Source organism: Lissotriton helveticus, chromosome 1_1 (genome assembly GCF_964261635.1).
Source record: "Lissotriton helveticus chromosome 1_1, aLisHel1.1, whole genome shotgun sequence".
NCBI lineage: Eukaryota > Metazoa > Chordata > Amphibia > Caudata > Salamandridae > Lissotriton > Lissotriton helveticus.
The window spans coordinates 865,755,005-865,771,469 of NC_136057.1; the positions used below are offsets into that span (position 1 = coordinate 865,755,005).

General features: G+C 43.6%; 1 protein-coding gene across 1 annotated transcript in view; it reads right to left on the bottom strand.

The window, feature by feature from the left end:
• Window positions 1-15,609, bottom strand: part of LRIG3 (leucine rich repeats and immunoglobulin like domains 3) — a 73,785-nt gene extending 58,176 nt beyond the window's left edge. The window contains exon 1 of the mRNA XM_078675535.1: window positions 14,928-15,609. Within this exon, the coding sequence (XP_078531661.1) occupies window positions 14,928-15,130 (203 nt within the window). The 5' untranslated portion in view covers window positions 15,131-15,609. The remainder of the gene's footprint in view (window positions 1-14,927) is intronic.
• Between the last annotated feature and the right edge of the window lie 856 nt (window positions 15,610-16,465).

Below are 16,465 nucleotides of genomic sequence, written 5' to 3' on the forward strand. Positions count from 1 at the left end.
CTGAATGCAAAATTTTACACCTTGTATGTCGATAAAAGTTTATTTTCATAGTACTTAATTTGTACTAATTGTATTATTATACAGGAAGAAAGACTTGTTCTCCGTGTGGTAACACAATAATGGAAATAAATAACCACTCTGCAAGAAACAGATCACAAGCTGTTCAAAGCACAGAGGTACCATATTTTGTCAGATAAACAATCCTCATTTAGCAATAGAACTGGATTAACAGAAGCATATGGGAAGACGGACATATCTATATACCAAACTGTATTGTATAAAAGCACCTAAAGCCAAATCGCCCAATCGCCAAAGACTTGTTCCTAACCATGTGTCTTATTCCTGGAAAATGAGGAGCAACTTACACTTGAGTCTGAAGTAAGAAACTCCCCAACTAAAAAAACTGACTTCTAGATAATTTTTTTCTATACAATTCGTTAGGCAAATGTGTTACTAATTAGGGTGCTCTTATGATAGCGAGGGGGCATAAGTGAAACCTGAAATTATAGCTATTTCTAACAAACAATGAGCCTTTTCAGGAAAAAAGATGTCGGGCTACTGCTTGGATATGTGAAGACTAGTTTTTGGAATGTGTCACATTCTTCTCAGGAGCTTAATAGCAAACTATGCTTTCAAGAACATAAGTTATTGTTCTTCGTTTTTGCTTTCATGGAATGCACAGGCTAACTGGCTATATTTTTTAACTCTTCAACAAATGAACACCGACTAATACTGAAAATGGATGTTCAGCTTCAGTGAGCAAATCCACATCGTGGGAATGAAAAAGAATTTTAACCTGGTGGCATCTAAAAAGGATAACATAGGGAGGCTTTATGTTAAGGATGCTCCAGAACTCTGGTACAACAATGTTTGAATATTATGCCAGAACATCAGTACTGTTTTTCGTCTCTGAAACACTGACAAAACATGAACAGTGGCGGTTTCCCAGTAACACTTCAGTTTTTTTTTTTTTTTTAATGAGGCATTTACCATCCGGAGGACAACCATCTTCATTGACCAGCAATACATGGTTGAATTGCCAGATACATGTGTGATGTGTATTTTAGGTTGCCATATTACAAAATAGATGACCCTGCAAATATGCTCTTGAAACACGTGCTGTAATCACTGGCACTATAATATATCCAAGATTGCATAGACTGAGTTCATGCCTCTAATGACACAGACTGTGATCGACCAAGTCTGAAAATGTTCCCCAAAATATAAGTGCCTATCTGATGGACTTTTTGGATATACATGAGCGAACATTCTTAATGTTACTTACAGTGCGCTCATTGTGAAAAAAATGCTATAATCCTGACAACAATGCAAAGGTTTCATTCTAAATAGGAAAAACACAAAAAGTTGATCTCAGTATCAGGAAGAGGTCATTTCTAGTTGGGATGCTCATGGCACCTCTCTGTTTCTGGTCCAGTTTAGTGACTACACTCAACCTCGTGCCACAATAAATTCCAGGTATGGGTTTATATCCAATCATTATATCATTCAAAGTGAAGACTAACAAGCAAATACAGCTATACCCACACGAGTCACCTATTTACAGGCCACAGACACAAGGATGAATTACAACTGGTTAAAAGTTAATTTCCCCAAAAAGGGGTCACTAACTGGTGACCAATCCCCATCATTGGAGAAATTGTGGTGCTCATCCATTTTTCTTGGACCAGTTCTTCTTCTGCATATAAGGATGGAAACTGTGTTACTCGGGAGGACAGCAATCCTTCCAAGGATCAACGGTTGGCACACACTTAAGAGGTGTTTGCAAACTTATACTGCTGGGTCACATTATTCCTTTCTTGGTTTCGAACATATGTCCCTATAGGTAATGTCATACTAAGTTGTAGATAAGACCAGCGAAACAAAAAATACATAGGACTAGCACTGATAACTCTTTGGCCTCTTGCAAGTACATACTTTGCACTTACTTCAGCGCATAGGAAGAAATATCGTACTAGCTTTGTCATGAATGCATGTGACATGCTTGCAGGATAGACGCAACACCCTTTCAAGTAAACATGAACGTCTGCTGAGAATATCAAAGAAGAGTGAAGAAAATACATCCAAGGTTCATTTTTGGAGTCTGGTAATCACGAAATGCCTAATGTTCATATATTCAAACTCATGACCAAGAAGACAGCTGTTTCTTAGTATTGGGCCCCAAACTTTGAAATGTCATGATCTCCCAGGTCGTAAAAATAAAAATCTTCAAATTATTTGTAAATGTCCCAGGACCTTCCATTTTCGTGTTTTTCAATATTTTAATGACTTTCACACCGTTCTTTCTCGGCCATTCCAAATTAACATGGAAGCCACTCTGCTGCCATCTAAATGACGTACCTACAAAACACAGTCTTCCACCTATCCATTCAGCAAAAATCCTTTCTGGGATGGAGAGGTGTCACAATTTGATTCTGTTCCTTTACTGCAACTCAAAAAAGTAAAGAAGGGTTTAATGTGTTTCCATTAGTCATGCTTTCCACTAACTTCACTAAACCATGATCAGTAATATTTGTGAGTTATGTGTTCTTTAGCCTGTTCTCATTACCATCAAGGCTGATCATGTTTAACTGATATTTTGTGGTCAACCTAAAAAAATGCTGTAAAGTTTTGTGAAGTGAATGTGCATAAAATGTAACCATTCCGTGTGTGGTTCCTGCATGGTCCACCAAATTACTCAATTGAACGCTCTTTGATTAGACTACTCCTTAATATTATGACTGAACAGAACTTAAAAAAAATCCAGGGCACATTTCCAATGGAGGATAAACAAGTCCTTCATTATGTGGGCTTTACTTCAGAGACACAAAGCCGTTTCTCCTACACTACAGCCATTTCTGGAAACTCATGCTCAGGGAGACTAAGAAAAATAGTTTCCTTGTGGGGAAAAAGGCTAGGAATATTAATACGTCCAGCCGATATTTCGGAAAAAAAAGTTATGTCTGGGAGGGAAACTGAAAGGCACAGACTAAACACAAATCTAAGACAAAAAACTATTTAGTTTCAGAGTACAACTACTGAACGTTGTGAATGCTGTCCTTAGAACGTATAGAACCTTGAATTGTATAATGGAAAACTAGCAACAAATTCTCAATAAACCCCGAGGGTTCCTTTGCAGCTGCACATTCAGCAGAAAACAGGGTTTTTTTTTTTTTTAAAGAAAATAAGCACTAGCCCTTTTGGGATTTGGTTCCAACGTGACTCATAATTCAGACAACTTTGCTCAAACTTTTGTCTGGAAAATATAGCAAAACAGCTGTTAAAACCCAAAGCAACTCTTTTCCTGGCATTTCTAGCAGTTAAAAGATTTATCAGATGGTGAACGGTAAAAGATGTAATATGAACTTTTCGATCCACTTTTGGAATATCTTAGTAGATGGAACAATGCAGATTGATAAAGAGATAGAAAGTGTCACACTTTGAAGAGTACATCCACATCAATAACAATAGTAATTGTATTTTCATTTAAAATTGTCACCATCACTGTAAAGAGCAAAGACATGTCCTACAACTACCTAAAAAAAAAGAAGAAATTTTATCAGTGAAGATCCATTTTTCACATGTGGGGTCAGGAATATATTCAACAAGCAACACATCTAGCATTTTAATGCATTCAGAGTGGCTTTATTACGGGGAACACCAAAGTATATGCCAGTCTCTTTTGTAGTTCTCTTACTAATTTTAAGTTGGGTTTCTTTTTTAAAGTTTCTATTATTATTTTATTTCTTGAGAGTGAGATTAGATCTATAAACAATACACTTATTTATATATATATATATATATATATATATTTTTTTTTAAATACCAATTAATAATTCATCCTTTGTGGCTAGACAAATAGACAGTTTATCAAAGGACAGTTCCTACGAGGGTACTGTATCTAATTAAACAATACTAAGCGTTATCACAACATAATATGGGTAGCTATCACAGGAATCCAATGGATTTGTGTAAGAAAAGTTGGCTGCCATTGTTTCATTTAATCGCGCTTTTAGTTACACTAAAGACATTTCAAAACATTGCTAAAGCTTCAGTATTGTAGTCTAAAGTATAAAGGTGGTGCCCCACACCAACACCTACAAAAGTTACGACTCAAGTAGCATGAGTTGAAATATGAATAGCACTGCATTATTACTACACAACTTGGCACTCTTTAGAACGAGTGTGCAGCAGGTGAAATCCTGGAAGGAATAATGGGATTAACGGTGGGTAAAGCACCCGGATGGGATCCCCCCACATCTTTTTAAATCAGATCCTTCATTTTGGGCCCGGATATTAGAACAGGTATTTAATGCGGCAGCACAGTACGGCTGTCCTGAGTCTTGGGCAACATCTACAATAATCCCGGTCTTTAAAAAAGGGGACAGAAACAGCACATTATGCTATATACCCATCTCCTTAATTGACTCTGGGGTAAAGGTGGGGCGTGTCCTACTGCAGAGACTGACACTGTGGGCTGAGGAACAGATGATCCTGTTGGAGGTTCAATACGGTTTTGTGAGGGGTCGGTCTACTATAGCTCAATGTCTTAATCTGCTCTTGATATTGAGCAAGTATACCGTCGCAAGTTCTGGGACCATCAACTTGGCCTTCATGGATCTGTCATTGGCCTTCGACTGTGTTAACAGGGGGAGGCTGTGGCAGTCCATGAGGGCCATGGGGATGGATAACAGTACTGTTAACTTCACGGAGGACATGCACAAGTCCACCAAAGCCAATGTTAGGTTTTCCAGGGTCTGCGGGTCACGAGGGATTTTAACATCAAAAAGGGAGTCCGGCAAGGTTGTATACTTGCTCCGTTTCTTTTTAATCTTTATATTAATGACTTGGATAATGTTTTACGGGCTATTGGTGCAGATTACCCTAGAGTAGGACGGCGTGGGATTCCCGTCCTGCTCTATGCGGACGACGCCGTTCATATATCTAGGACTGCAAACGGGCTACAAACACTTTTATCTGCTTTTCCAAGCTTCATGCTAGATAGAGATTTGCTGATGAACAACTCCAAATCATATGTTATGCAGGTGGGGCAGAGGCTTTAGAAGAATTATCAATTTCAAGTGGTAGACTCTAAGATTCCATGTACCAACGTGTTCTCCTATTTAGGGGTCCTCTTTGATGATAAGATGAACTGGGGCCTATTATTGCAGAAAACAAAAGGGAACATGGTGAGGGCAAACTCGGGAATTTTCAATTTTTCATCTAAAATAGGGAAGAAGCCCACAGGGGCCATGCTGCAACTGTATAAAGCTAAAAGTTTGTCAATAGCCTCGTATAGCAGTAAATTATAGGGCTATATTGCAGGACAGTCCCTTCAAACTTCGGAAAACGACTTTTTGAAGCGCCTGTTATGTGTTCCTTGGGGTACCTCTAACATGGTGGCCCACGAGGAATTAGGGGTTCCATATTTAAAGACCTAACATCTCAGCGACCACTTAACTGTTGGATAAAATACTGGTTGAATATAGATATCCCCCTTACTCAATTAATTTTAAGAGATTGTTTGGCTCTTGATAACTCAGCACGTATCCCGTGGCTGGATTATGTGAATAGAAATCTGGAAAGGTTGGGGCGGGGGGAACTATTCTCTAATCCCGACTGTATTGTAAAGAAGGACATGGAAGCAATTAAGGTAGCCTTCCTACTAGAGAGGAATATGGAAAGGGAAGCCAAGGAGGTTGAGAAATCCAGTGTGCCTACACACATTATGTTAAAAACAACACCTAGGACAGAGCAATACCTTATGGGGTCTCGGTCTACGCACGATACATTTTTGCTAACCAGGTTTCGGTTGAACCTCTGACCTCCTACTTGCCAGACCTAAATGTTCTTTTAGAGGTTTGGTGACAGCATCCTGCTGCTGCGACAATCAGTTTCCGCAGGATATGCTACATTTTATGTTTTTATGTAATTTTTATGCTTTACCTCGAAAACATTTCCTGGTTCCAATTTTAAAAAGATTGAATTTTAACCAGGTTCGCCCGGCACTGATATATTTGCAATTTTTGAAGGAAGACTGTTTACCTTTTATATTGGGTTTCTTAAAAGCTTGTGTTAATTACTGGAACTATTTGGATCAATAATGTATGCCTTCCTCTGAATTTTTTTTATAATTATTTATTATCCTTTTTTTTGCAATTCTGGTGCTTTTTTGTTGATCAAGCACGGATTGTTTTAACTGTATTATTGTTGTGCAACTTTTATGGTTTTTATTGTAAACAGAATAAAGTTTATGAATTGAAATTGAGTGTGCAGCAGCCTGTGGCAACACACACCTCTTTAAACAATCACATCCTTGTTATGAAACATTTGATAAGGATCAGTTCTTTACACTCTTGCTGTAAAGAGGGCGAGTGATAAAAGCACAATCCAGGATTGTTGTCTTTATTTTCAACTGACATTACAATCCACTGTACCAAGCTGATACATTCTTGCTTCTACCTTCGCTGCCAAGGACACAGTGCGTACCTACAGCTGCCTCAACCAGGCCAAAAAATAACAGCTCTTAACACCACTAACCTTGGATAATAAGAAATAAAAAGAACCAGTCACACCTTACAATCATGGGGATTGATTCAACAAAATGTTGGGTGGTAGCTAAGCTGATATCACTCACCCATTGACCATTGATGACATTAATAGGATGGCCCCGTCCAATAAAATATAGTGCCTCTAAAAGCTTTCATTAGCTCCCGTAGGGCCAGCTGACTGGGAATAAGTGCAAAAATATGGATGTAACCATGGCTGTTGGAGATCCTTGAATGGCCCACTGAATCTTTTTGCTCAGGGTAGCAAAGGCAGTGCCAGGAGTAGCAGAGGGCAAGCCAGGAGTAGCAGTTGCCACTGTTTGGAACTCTCAATACATTTTCATGTTTACCATAACTTCACAGCTATTCTTCATTCCATGACAACACTGTACTTTAATGAGTTACTATAGAGAATACTGTGATAAAATAAATGCTATGCAGGAGGGCTCCTCATAATGAGGGCTAAGTCCTACTGGAGTGAGCAGAGGTTTGTGATGGGGATACCCAATTAATCAAGCAAAAGGCATGACTAGCACCTTCAAGTTACAAGAGGAGGCGGTTGGGTTCCAACACTGTTCAACTTACTTTGCTAAATGAAAATATGGTCACTTCAATGATACGCTACTTTAGGTTATTAGCTTGGAGAAGTGGTTATTAGCTTGGAGAAGTGGCCATCAGTGTACTCCATTCATCTCAGCAAATTTGGACAGAGCACCCCCCTGTAGAGTGGCACAGCATTTAGGACTAGGGACCGACGTGGCTCGGGTCTGCCTCAATCCGGCGATGTGCCAGCCGATGACTACTTCCCATCCCCTCACCTTACAAAATGTGTGGGGGGGGGTGAATGCAGAGTCGCGCTGGACGGGCATCACTTCCACCCATTGCCTCCGTAAGGGCCAAGGGTATATAGGTGTCCATTCACAAGGGCCCCTAACTTTTTCCGGGAGCAGAACATTGCGGCGGCTGGAATGACAAAAATGTTCCCACACACCCATCCCTATGTTTAGGTGACGGGATCTTGAATCCTAAATTCACCCCTAGTCAACAGAGGGGTTCTCCAAAGCTGACTCCCCAGAACAGCACCACGGGTATGGTCCAGCAGTCCTGAGCCAACCAAAGGATGTACACACCAGCTTGGGGGCTAGGGTGCACAGATCACCAAGGTGGGCATGGGGCTGCAGCTCCTGCTCACCTCATTGCAGCCCCCCAGATAGCTTGGTGTTTGGGGGGTGGGGCCCTGGTATGAGAACATGGTTACAGTGAGGCAGGACTGCCCCCCACTGATGCAGGTGGTTACTCCTGTATAGTGCAATGGCGTTTGGGATTGTGGAAGGTCTCTGGTGTTGTTGGTGTTCATAAATCCATATATTGCACTGTTTATTGTGGGTGTTTTTTTATCACAAGTGTCTAATTCTTAATGATGTGTTGGCAATTATTTGGCCCAAGTGTGTTCCTTACAAGAATGTGTTTTTAAACAGTATGTTTTGGCATGGCTGTAAAAAACTGTTTCACCAAGTTCACGATCTATGGGAGTTCTGTAGGTGCCTTGTTTGGGTTGTGTTAGGGCGCAGGACAAACTGGGCTCCACAGAGGGAGCTGCCAATGTCTATGCTAGTCCCTGTTGGTCCATGTAGGTGCTACATGACCAATAGTGACTACTTGACAGTCATTGTGAGTTGCATTAAGTTGTCGATTGGCACAGTCAAAGTTAGGCCATGACCCCTTTCTTTACCTTTTCAAGCGAAAGGCTGGATATTGTGCCAGAAAAACCTGTTAATAAACTACACCTACAAGTAATGACATAATAATTGAAAACGCATCAGATTTTCAGAGACAATTATTGTTATACCAATGTGTAGACAAACCGAAACATCTTCAGGAAACAATAGTAAATAGAATTATTTTTTCTGATTCCCAGAGGACTATATTCCATGAAATATATATTGATCCTGTCCCAAAGACTCAAAAAAGAAAAGCTCATTTCGGACTGTATAATTTTGTTAATCTTTGATTACAGGGAATGCTTTAGTCCCCAGTCAACTCCCAACCTGAAGATGCATTCAAGTGGTTGTGTGCAAATGCATTTGCAAGAGAAATCTTTCGCTACATGTGCTTTCTGCACTTTCCATTGGTTTGCTCCACTTAAAAGGAAAGCAATGAAAAAGGTAAAACAAGGAAGAAGCTTTGAGTGTGGGGGCTACATTAATCCAGTGAAAAGGACGGTCAACCCCAAAGACTTTGAATAGGATAAACCAGTTAACATGATATAAGCACCTACACCAGCTTCTGTAGAGAATTCAGTGCCACTCGGGACAAAAGAGGTGTAAATATGCTGAGAAGCCTATGTGAGGTAGGATGAGAGTGCCTACGATTAATCCAACCGAAAGGGGTTCTTGAGGTCCATGTTTTGAAAGTACAGACAAAGGTTGACCAATTCAACAAGATCACAGATGGACCAAGAAAACTAGTCTCACACCAAGGAGAAGTCGGCCGCAGCAGAAAAGAGGGAAATTCAGTGCCTACTGAATGTCTCCTTGGTGAGGCCAAATCTGACACCAGATGTCCAGGACTCGCTTCAAGTTGAGGATCCAAGAATTGCTGGTAGTGTTATTGCCCAATATTACTTTGAGCAGTGCACCCACCTATAATTTTGAATAGCACATACTATTTTTGGTGGTGCATCTTAAAAGGGTAGATAGGAGTTAGTGAAACAAACTGGTTTATATTAACAGCTTTAGTACAAGTTTAGACTACTCTGGATATAGCAGTAAAGCAGTTGATGGGGAATTTGATTCCTAGTCAAATAAAGGGTACAAGGGACGAGAGCTCGCTAGCAGAAGAATAATTGGTACAGGCATTCAGAAGGTACGTTAAAGTGTAAGAATGATCCTGCCTCTGATTACCAACATTGGAAAAAGGGGGTAGTCGTATGGAAAAAGTCTGCAACATATGTCAACCTATAGAAAAGGATAATAACGGAAGCAAAGGGTATATCTTGCACTCTCAGTGATAGGCCAACTGTGTTCTTGACAGCTCTCTGGAACATTACTCTATAATATATGACAAGTAGCACTGCAAGGCAATCCAATTAGGTTTGAAACTAAAGGTAAGGTACTGGAATAGTGTTTTCATTCTGGTCAATCACTGCAGGGAAGGGTCAATGTACGATTGCTCTCTTTCTCTGATTTTGATTGTTGAAAATCATGAATTTAGCAATTAAATTTACATTACTTTCCTCCAAGTATGGAGTTGTGCCATGTTTCTTTTTTTGCTTTAAGGTGGGGCAAGAGTTTCTTACCTCTGCTCTACTGTGGTTGACCATTGTGGTTAAAGAGGTGTAGGCTGGTGATTTTTTTTTTAGCTGTTGTCCTTAAATCAACCCATAACAAGTTCTCTTAAGAGCAGTTTCATTCAATGCAAATAAATAGTCTGAGGAATGGCTCATCTCAATGTTAATTTTTGAGCCATAATTATCATTTGCTCCTGTGTGAGCCAACGGTAAAGTTGCCAAAAAGTGTATCACTGTTCTATTTTCATAGCTGCATGTGGGGCCACTTCAAGTAGGACACATTCAGTCTGTCCTGGCTTAAACTGACCAACACACTTCATTCTGGTACTTGTAGTTTCACTTTTAACATTTTATGCACTGATAATATCCAGCATGTAATATGATTTGGGCTAAAAAGCTGGGACTGGTTGAGGGTGTGCTATGTGACCTGATGCCACTTGGTAGCTATGTTTTGTGAAATGCTGATGTCAGCATTATACATAAGTGTTTTGCAAGTCCAAAAGAATGGGGCTCCATGGTTGGAGTCTGGTTCATCGAGATGGGGGTTCAGGACTAGACTCACTCACAGACTATGTATTGTATCTGCGATGTGTATGGGATTTACTGTATGGGGGATTAGACCTGTGAACCAGTCAGGTTAAAAGCGCGCTCTTCAAAGAAGCTGTGCTCTGTTGGACCAGTTACACTTTCTGGTAACTTATTAAATTATGGGAATTGGAAATATTTAGAAGTTCAATCATTCGTCAGGATTGGGTAGCAATGAAAGGGCGGGATTCCTTGGATGTTTAACAAACAAACTGCCCATGTTTACTCAGCCCGGATCACCACATGCGCTTCTCACACCTACACAGATGAATGTTTGAATGGCCAGCTCCCCACCCAGCGTGGATAAAGAGAGACGCAGCTGTACAATCAGCCATCACGCCGGGCTTGTTGACAACGGGCCATGAGCATATTGACACAGGTGGACACGAGTTCAGGCATTTAGTGGAGGACTGCAGTAGGCGGCGATTCCCAACTGGAAACAATCCACGCCCCAACACACACACACGGCGCCCCACGCACCCCGGGTTGCACATGTAGTCAAGGCACAGCACACAGACGGGCACAAAGACTTCCAGCTCAAACTATTTTACATGTCACTTTAAAATTCCGTTTCAGCAGCTTCAGTTCTACAATCCATATGGGCCCTAGCAAACTGGGCCGCATGACCTCCAAACAACAAAAAAATGTATAAAGAGAATGAATAAATGTGTTCATTGGGCAAAAAAACCAGCAATTAAGAAATACGTACTCCTTTCAACAATAAATACACCTAATCGCCAACCAACTGCAAGTGCCAGATGAGCACTATTGACAAAGCCCATCAGGACGGCAGCGTCACGTGATGCATCAAAGTCCATCACTGATTAATCAAATCATCTAAATGACCCACATGCCCTGTTTACACCATTCACGGAGGCCTTTAAGGAAGAGGCCTTGGCTGCCGGGAGGTGCTCGAGGGGACAATAGACGTGTGAAGTGAATGACAAAGCAGCTGCCGGACACGTGGGGGCGGGGGCTGGGCAGGATTAGGCTGAGGGAGAAGGGAAGATTCGGCCCCGGCTTGCCAGGTTGGGTGCAGGCGCCCTCCCGCTACCTCCACCCCGCACTCGGGATCTCTCACTCCACATGTGGCGGCTCAGTCAGCGAGGCACATTCCATTCCGTGAACAAGGCTGCGTGGGGGCCCGGCGGGGGGCTGGGGCAATTAGCCACCTCTAATTGAAAACTGAAAACCTTCCTGACTAAGCCGACTTGCAAACCATGACCCTCCTCTGATGGAAAGAAATATGCAACGACGTTTGCAGTCTAGTAACAATTAGCAACAGGTGAATGAAATAGTCAATAACACCGTATCGAAAACCTATCCTGTGCCCCATGCAAGCTTTTCACTCAATGCGCCGCAAAAGCCACAGATGAATCCTCAGATCTGTTTTAAAACTTTATATAATTGTCTAGCGGAATTAAATGGTGTAGCAGTGTCAGAGCAAGAAATGTTGTGCCAGGCCGAAGAAACTGCTGAAAGGTCACGCACTATCCCCCTGCCTCGGCATAATGAAAAATATACGCACACTACTCGCCTTACTGGAAAATAAACGTGCAATCCAAGTGGCTGTGAATGAGACGGTGATTGACAATATCAAAAGCCAAGAGTTTGGAAAGCAACGGATTTTACATAGAAAAAGTGTCAAGCCGCTGTTTTTTTCATCTTGTCCAAAATCATTGCAACGATGCCCGTCGTGTATAAAGCGCTGGAGTTTAACAAGTTTGTTTTTATTGCTACGCCTAAACCAAAGAGAACAACGGGGAAGTACATGGGTACTTGGCCGCAGGTAGAAAGGTACAACAGAAAGCATGGGAAAACAATGACAGTTTCTTTCAATAGTTTTAAGTTAGGCATTCGCATTTCCTATGTTCTCCAGTTATTACAAGTCTTTCTACCACTGCTGTGAATTAAAATGGCAGAAAACACCGTTAAGAGTAGTGCTTATCTGGGAAGAATCTGCTATGTGATAGATTTTATTTTACTAGAAAAGAAATCGGAGTTGGAATCTTGTATTTTCACTTTCACGATTCCCACGCCACTTTCTTCACAAAACCAGTTGCATACGAGGCCCTATTCGGCTCTCGGTGAACATGGCTTAAAAAAAACCTCGTAAAACATAAATAAAACTTGAGTAGAAACGTGCAATTAAGTTGCAAAGTGGAGTTGTGCTCGGCTCACCAACAGCTGCACTCCCTCTCGAGATCAAAACAACTTGTAAAAACAAAATCCTAACATTCCAAGAGTTTCCGGTCACTCTGGGTGGTTTCTCTCGACCTGCACTTTTTATTACATTTATTTCTCACACACATTTGGCCGCGCTGGTGCTAGGCACATCCCATCACATGGCACAATGCCGGTTTAAATGCAATTTGTTTTAAGATTGGCGGTGCTAGTTCACTGCAAGCCACAAATGTGCAGTTGCGGAGCCAGCGAGAGGAGGGCCTTGAAAGATGTAATTTTAAAGCCGGCATAAACTCCCTTGAGAATGGAGTTTAGTCTTGGAAGTATGGGGCCAGGCGAGGCAGTTATCGTCGTCATGATCTTCCCGGCCGGGAAGTGTTAATATCTGCGCCAACCATGAAAGGTGTCGTTGCTTTGCAGATTGGGATCTCTAGTGGAACAATAGGAACCCTTAGACGGTGAAAAGAGGAGATTATCTCCCCGACGCCCAACACAATCCGACACCGGCCCCATCTCACTGGGATAGAAGGGCCGTTCCCCAGAATCACTCAGTTTCAGGAACTCGCACCGCAAGACAATGATGCACACCACGGGCTGTGGTGCAGTCAGGGGGCGGGGCTACGATGGGCACAGCCGGAAGCACTCCACTTCACCGTGTGGGCATCTACACCAATAAACACAACAAGAATTTGTGTATTGCTCTCCATGTGTGCTTGTTGCCAGAATTCTAACTCTGTATAACTTTCTTGTGCAAGCATAAGGCCGAACGTGGACGGTTTTGGGGGATGATTTTAAGGTGTAAGGAGCAATGACACTGTGTGTCAGAGTGCACCTTACACTGCAGATAGAATACCTGTGGTTACTTCTGATGGCTACAAAGTGGGAGCACAATAGAGGGCACACCTGTTGTGCAACTCTGCCTTTTCCCGAGTCTATCCTGGGTTCAGGGCTTCTGTGCTGCACAACTGAGTGCAAAGCTTGCCCCACGCATGCCCACTGGACTCAATTCAATGTTATGGAGCAAGTCCGAGGCCACCTTGGTGGATTCACATCAGGAGTGGAGGATCCACTTATGCCCACCCAGTGGACATACTTAAGGGCCACGTCATATCCTGTCTGAGCAATGGGCTGCGAGTGGAACAGGTGGGCCTGGCGCTCTGCCTCCGGAATGTGCTCACTGCCTTGGTATGATCATCCCACCCGCACTCTCCCCCGTGGCAGGGGTCTGCTACGCCTTCTTAGCGTTAACTTTGCTTTTACTATTCTGTCCTGTCTCTGCGCCAGGTATGGGCCCAAGTTTGAGTTTTTCGGTCTGCACGCACGTCTTTGTAACTATATGACCGCGTTGGGGGTGTTGCAGCAGCCCAGTCCTAACACAATCATGGATGGCTCTGCTGCTGCCAGCCAGTCCCATCACAAAAGTTTTACTTTTTTATGGGGGACCAATTTCCCCGATATTAAAACCGCCTCTCTGGAAAAAAACATAATTTCAATCATCTCGTGGTTACAACATACTCCATAATAGCAAGCTGCAGAGTTCCTTCCAACCAAGCCACCAAATAAGATGTAGCTGCAAGCAATTAAAGGTGCAAATAATCACAATAATGTCAAATAAGGTCAGAAATAAACTACCATTTGAGCTCCACTATACCCATCTAATAATATAGAATGGTATGAGCCGCAGTACCATGTCACTTCTACACACACAAAAGTGACAAGGGGGTTATGGCGCTAACACACGGAGATGTGTGTCAACTGACCCGAGAGGGCAGTTGAAGTATGCAACACACGTCTGACACTTGGGTTATGCCACCCATACATAAGATACAGGTGGGTGGTACCCCCTCACTTTTCCGTCCATGTACCACATATAAACCCACAGGCATACTCAAGACTCCAACAAGGCCTTTCCTAGGGCGCGTCCGAACCCCTGGACTTTCCCAAACCATGCCGCCTCGCAGCTCCCTAGGCTACTCCGAGACTCGCATCTGGTTCTCACATACTTCCAACAGCCCCAGTCTCACCTCGGATACTCACAAGGCCGTAAGCCTGCCTCTTTCATGCAACTGCCATCGAAAAGACGTACCTGTCCAGTCCACACACCTTCGATACTCAAAACGAACATCCCCGGACCTTGACGACAGGAGCCCTCGCCCCATAAGACAACACCTCACGCAATGGTCCCGCCATACTCACAGCTGCCCGCTAGCCCATCAATGCAGTTAAAGTTGTACTCCTAGGTACGCACCAACATCGGGTACAGCGGTCCCGGGTCATTCTCGAAATACTAAAAGACAGTGCAATGACAGCCCCAAGATACTCACAGCTGCACGGTCCATCCAGGCAGTCCGTCGGGTACTTGGGCTAACCTCCTCCGACTGCAGTCCACCAGGTCCCCGAAGCAGCGGCATGAGGCCGGGCAGGCGCGACCGCGTGTCCCGCACAGCAGCACCGCCAACAGCCAGAGGTGCAGGCCGGGCCACGGGACTCCCAGCAGCCGCCGCTGCCCCTCTGGACAGAGCCACATCGCTGCCGGCGGGTGAGATCCCGGGGGCTCCTGTGCTCCCGAGCCTCCTGCACGTACGGGTCCCTCCCACGGGACAAGGCAGAGGGAGCTCCGCTCCGAGCGGGCCGACCCTCGCAGCCCCTCCGAGAGGTCCCGAAGGGGAGAATTCTCCGAGCTCCTCCAAGACGACCACGGCCCCGGCTGATGACAAGGTCCCTGCTCCGATCCAAGCTGTGCAGGCACTAGGCTCCACTCCAGGGACGGACCCGGGCTGCGAGTCCCTCCTCAGCCCGAGTGAGAGCGGAGCACGCCCTAGGCAGCCCCGATCTCCGATTCCGATAAGGGGGCTCAGGCACAAGGGCCGCTTAAAGCCCGAATTGAATCGTAATGCAAAAAAAAGTCACTTCTTGGAGAATACGGCCCAAACCCTGCAGTCAGAAAACTTCGGACTAAGAACAATGTGCAGGGGCCTCCGCGCTCCTCCAACTTTCCCTCTCTCCGCCCCTTTCCTTCAGGCCCGCCCTAGCCTTCCACCCGCCCCCTGCTCTCTCTGCCGTGATTTCCTCAGCTCCCCAGCCTGTGCAGTCTATTCAGTGGCCCATCCTCTTTCCAACTTCGTCGCCTCAGCCTGGGGAGTGCCGCCCGCCCCTTTCTCACACGCAGAGCTGGCCTCCCTACTGCTTTCTTAACAGGATTTCACTCACTTCTAAGCACCCCTTGATTATGCACCCAGTTCCGTCTATGGAGTCCCCACCCCCTGTCCAGAGTCTCAGGGCAAAATCAGACGAGTCTTGAGAGCCTCTTGAGCGGTTGTTTATTGAAACTATTCGCCAGCCGAAGTTACTAAAAAGATAGTTCTAAAGATCGTAACTAACAACTGTTTGTAACTTTGTGTCTCTCGACATGAAATCTGTATTATTTTTAAGCGATCTGATAGCTTTGGGCCATGTCCACGCTGTATACAAATTCACGAATATATAAAGTTCAGTCAACCCTGGTGTATGTCGTTGAACAGTACTATTTATTTCCAAGGAGGTGAGACTTAGGGTGCTGCGGAACCTCAGAGTTCTGGGTTAGTATCCGATGGCACACAGCCCTTGCATACTCTCTAAGGAAACCATGGGATTTTTGTTGTTGTTGCAACAACCATAAATGAAGTGGAGGAGGGTTGATGGAGGTTGGAGCAAACATAGACTGAGAATAATAGTTGCATATTGGCTTAATATATTAATTAGAGGCAGGAGAAATTCTAAACTCATGGAAATAGCGATTTGAAAGGAGTGCTATATAAAAAACCTACAAAAAATGAAGAGAAAAGTATTTTTATTGTAGTGAGTAAACCTGCCTCTCGTATGG